This window comes from Coccinella septempunctata, chromosome 3, assembly GCF_907165205.1.
Source record: "Coccinella septempunctata chromosome 3, icCocSept1.1, whole genome shotgun sequence".
Classification (NCBI taxonomy): domain Eukaryota; kingdom Metazoa; phylum Arthropoda; class Insecta; order Coleoptera; family Coccinellidae; genus Coccinella; species Coccinella septempunctata.
Window position 1 is genome coordinate 17,157,948 of NC_058191.1, and position 5,292 is coordinate 17,163,239.

General features: G+C 39.9%; 1 protein-coding gene across 1 annotated transcript; it reads left to right on the forward strand.

The window, feature by feature from the left end:
* Nucleotides 1–245: 245 nt before the first annotated feature.
* Nucleotides 246–874, forward strand: LOC123310308 (histone H1B-like). Its single transcript, XM_044893773.1, has 3 exons — nt 246–432; nt 479–691; nt 765–874. The coding sequence occupies exons 1-3, from the start codon at nt 246–248 to the stop codon at nt 872–874; spliced, it is 510 nt and encodes a 169-aa protein (XP_044749708.1).
* Nucleotides 875–5,292: the final 4,418 nt, after the last annotated feature.

The window sequence follows — 5,292 nt, forward strand, 5'->3', positions numbered from 1 at the left end:
GTCTTTTTTTCCATATCGCATTCGTCCGAAATACGATGCAATGATGAACCCAATAATTGGTACAAATAAAAAATTCTAAATTCCTCGAGATTGCGCAGGAAACTTGCAATTTCAAGTCCTTAGCAATAATTTACCAACCAATCGCCCGTCAAATTTCCGTCAACTTCGCTAATATCGGTACCACTATCAGAAGAAATCTAAGGTGTAAAGGTTAAACAATGTCATTTTCAACTTCCGAGTCTGAAATGCGACAGGCAACTACGCCCGCCACTGCTGTTGGTAAGACGCTGAAAAAAGCTGAGAAAAAAACCTCAGCAAGGTCAAAACCTGTCAAACCCAGCCATCCCCCAACTTCCGATATGGTTAATCGTGCCATCAAAGGATTGAAAGAAAGGAGCGGATCCTCGTTGCATGCTATCAAGAAATACATCGGTTCGAATTACAAGGTCGATTCTGAAAAACTTGCACCGTTCATAAGAAAAGACCGCTGTACAGTCCGGTTCCTTGATTCAGACCAAAGGAAAAGAAGCGTCTGGTTCTTTCAAATTGGCCGCTGGCGGTTCTACAACAAACGCGTCGAAGAAATTTGCGAAAAAATTGGTCAAGTCGGCCGATGGAGCAAATAAGAATGCATCACCTACAATGGCAGCCGACAAGAAGAACACATCACCTGCCAGGCTACATCTATCTAGTGAGTAGGTCGGAAAAGAGAGCGGCAATTGCAACAGAAAAGAAGCCAAAATTAACGAAATCTCCCTCGAAAGCTAAGAAGGCAAACAAAAAGCTGACGAAGAAGTCCAAAGCACCGAAACCAAAAACGGTCAAATCAGTAACGGCTCCGAAGAAAGTAACGTCTCCCAAAAAGCAAAAGTAAAACGTATATAATTTTGGAAGGAAAAAAATTTAAATCCGGTCCTTTTCAGGGCCTCTAGAATTTTCTATCAAATATTACTTTTATAGATTTTCGCTCGCTAGAGATACGATGTCAGACAAGATGTTTTCATCGAACACGACATAGCATCATTTCAATTCCTAAGGAACTATTGGATCAATTCGACAAAAATCTCGAAACTGTACACAGTTTTCGAATTGAGATGCACATGGTGAATTTCAGTTCGATAGTTCTGATAGGAATTGAGATTTCAGTGGTCAATTCGGCAAAGTGTGATATCAATTCCTCGAAAACTGTTTTATCAATTCGAACCAAATCTTGAAACTGAACATAGTTTTCGGATTGAGATGCACATGTTGAATTTCAGTTCGAACGGACCGTGGGGACCTGTGGACTTCAGTTCTACCTGGGGTTAGGCCCCCACAGTTGCTGGCGGTGTGGCAATGAAGGCCACCACAGGGAGGAATGCCGAGGGGAAAGGACGAAGTTCTGTTCCAGGTGCGGCCATGTGGGGGTCCTTTCCAGGGTGTGTTGCGTTAGAGATAGGGGACCAGGGACCGCCAGAACTGCCTCAGGACCGACCGCAACTCCAGGGAGCAGGACAGAGGCCATACTGCCGGACCCCCGACTGAGGCCCGCCGTACCGCCAACACCGTCAGAACCGTTGCCGCCCCTACCGAAGTAGAAGGTGAAAATGGATTAGAATTACCGAAAAAAAAATTACCGATTATTAAAATGATACCGTTCCGAAAAATATCTTTTATTGCACCAACCGAAATGGTGGATGCGCTAACCGGAGTAGTAGTCGATTCGTCAAAATATCATTTCAATTCCTAAGGAACTATTGGATCAATTCGAACCAAATCTTGAAACTGCACATAGTTTTCGCATGCATCTCAATACGCAACTCAATTCGAAAACTATGTACAGTTTCAAAATTTGGCTGTCGATATGAAATTCAACATGTGCATCTCAATTCGAAAACTATGTGAAGTTTCAAGATTTGGGTCGAAATGATCAAACGGTTTTTGAGAAATTCATATCACACTTTGCAGAATTGACCACAGAAATCTTAATTCCTATCTGATGTGATGAAGTCCAGTTTTCTGAGGAAAATTGGAGTTCATCTTAGTGCATATCTTTCGTTTCAAATTTCCGTCTTTGCAAATATTTTAATTCTCGAGTATTCCGTACGTTCATTCCGATAGGCAGAGTGAATGTAAAAAACCGCTTATCTGTATTTCACGTTGTTTTTCTTAAATGCCGCTGAAGATTTCGACGTTTTTCATCTGTTGATATGCGATAAACCGGAGCTGACGACGTTTTTCATTCTTGTCGCATTCTGGAATTTTCAGATTTTTGCAATGAGAGGGGATATGCCTATAAAAGCAAATTTTCCCCCGCGACGGTCACTTTTCGACTTTTGACTTTTACTTCAGTTCTTTCACTTCGCTTCAGTATTTTCGATTTTTCGCTTTCTAACGTGGTGACTTCTGTTATAGATTCAGTTAACTTTTAGTTTCAAGATTTGGTTCGAATTGATCCAACAGATTTCGAGCAATAGATATCACACTTTGCCGAATTGACCACTGAAATCTCAATTCCTATCTGAACTATCGAACTGAAATTCAACATGTGCATCTCAATTCGAAAACTGTGTGAAATTTCAAGATTTGGTTCGAATTGAACCAACAGTTTTCGAGGAATTGATATCACACTTTGCCGAATTGACCACTGGAATCTCAATTCCTTTTTGAACTATCGAACTGAAATTCAACATGTGCATCTCAATTCGAAAACCGTGTGAAATTTCAAGATTTGGTTCGAATTGAACCAACAGTTTTCGAGGAATTGATATCACACTTTGCCGAATTGACCACTGAAATCTCAATTCCTATCTGAACTATCGAACTGAAATTCAACATGTGCATCTCAATTCGAAAACTGTGTACAGTTTCGAGATCTGGGTCGAATTGATCCAATAGTTCGTAAGGAATTCGAATGATACTATGTCGAATCGTCCACTGAAATCTCAATTCCTATCAGAACTATCGAACTGAAATTCAACATGTGCATCTCATTTCGAAAACTATGTGCAGTTTCAAGATTTGGTTCGAATTGATCCAACAGTTTTTAGGAATTGATATCACACTTTGCCGAATTGACCACTGAAATCTCAATTCCTATCTGAACTATCGACCTGAAATTCAACATGTGCATCTTAATTCGAAAACTGTGTACAGTTTCGGGATTCGGTTCGAATTGATCCAATAGTTCCTTGGGAATTGAAATGATATTTTGTCGAATCGACCACTGAAATCTCAATTCCTATCAGAACTATCGATCTGAAATTCAACATGTGCATCTCTGAAATAGATTTAATAAAAAATGATCTAAAGGTCCAAGGAATCCATGACGCCGAGGTGTCCAGAATGACATCCAATAAAACCAAAAAGTTTATACCCTTATACCTGGTAAAAACTCAGAGAAAGGAGATTTTCGAAATAAGACGCCTCTACAATCTCTGCATTGTAGTGGAATCAAAAAGAAGGGCAGAAAATCCAAGCCAATGCTTCAGATGTCAGAGGTACGGACATGCCCAAAACAAGTGCTCTTTTCCATACAGATGCGTCAAATGTTTGGGCAATCATTGCACAAAAGATTGCGAACTTACCAGAAAAGGTGAGGAGAGAAATGCCACATGCGTTCTGTGCGGCAAAGAAGGCCATCCAGCAAGCTACAAAGGATGTAGCGAATTCAAATTAGTTACAAGGAAGAGGGAAACAGGCCAGAAATCGGCTCAGCAGAGCACGATTCCTCTAAAAGTCCAGGAGAAAAAGAAGCCCACCCCCTCCAAAGTAGACGACAAGAAAAAAGAAGAACCCAAACCAGTACAGAAGAAGGAGACCTCGAAAATGCCCCAAGCTAAACCTACGATCAACAAAACAAAAGAAAACAGAAAAGTCTCTGAATCCGCCGACGATTTAGACACTTTTACTGAAAAAATTTTCAACAAAATCATGTTGAAAATTGAAAGAGAGATGGAGAAAAAACTCCAAGGAATGTTCAGTAAAGTGAAATAATGCAACATACAACTAGGAAAAATTCCCTTAAAATAGTCTCCTGGAACATAAACGGGGTCAGAACTCGAAAACCCGAGATAGAAGAAATAATATCAGAGAGAAAACCTGATATTATAGCCTTACAGGAAACAAGAATACAACCAAATACGCGATTGAATATCATGAATTATGAGATATATAGATGTGACAAAATCGCAAACACTGGGGGAGGTGTTGCCTTACTGGTTAGACGAGATCTGAAACACTATTTTAAAGGAAGATCTGACGAGTCACAAATAGAAACAGTGACGATTGTAGCTGAAATAAATCGACAAAGAGTCGAAGTCACATCGGCATATAAAAGACCCCCAAATAACCTATTAGAAGAAGAAATCAACAACTTACTATGTGGAACAAACCCGAAAATCTGCATCGGAGATTTTAATTGCAAATCTCCAGAATGGAACAGCAGGATGGAAAACAGAAATGGCAGAAAACTGAAAGATCTCGCTGAAAAACATGAAGCTATCGTTATTGGACCTGAAGATCCAACGTACCTAGCATTCGGAAATGGATTACCAGATATAATTGATATCGCAATTATGAAAAATATCACTAGAGAATTCTCGATAGAGACCTTGTGGGACGGAACCTCTAACCACAACCCCATCGAATTAACAATAGGAGATGGGCCAAGAAGAGAACTAATGCAAACAAGAGAATACACCGATTGGACGAAATATAGCCATCTGATACAATCGGAGGTAACAGAAATACCGACAATCAACACACCGGAAGACCTAGAAAGAGCAGTTGATGAAGTAGAAAAGAATATAATAGATGCCTACAAAAAGAGCACAAAGAAAATAACGAGACCAGCACCGATACATCCACACGGTGATACACCCAGAGAAATCAAAGATCTCATCAGGGAAAATCGGAGACTAAGAAAAACATACAGGCTCAACAAAACAGATATAAATAAGAGAAATCTAAACTGACACAGCCAAGTTCTAAAAAATGCCCTGAAGGACATGAGAACAAATAGATGGAACAAAAGAGTTCAAGAACTAAATACTATCGATCATTCTGCATGGAAAATGCAAAAATGTGTGAGAAGAGAAAAGACTAAAATACCACCTCTCCACGGAGAAAGAGGAATGGCATATACGAAAATCGATAAAGCAGAAGCACTGGCGGACTCGATAGAAAGAGAATCGAGAATAAATTACAGACCTGATGACGATAATGACGAGCTGGAAGAACCTGTAGAGAACAACGAAGAAGAAATGGACGAACCACCAGTAGACGACAAAATAGAAAAACCAACTTCTCCAT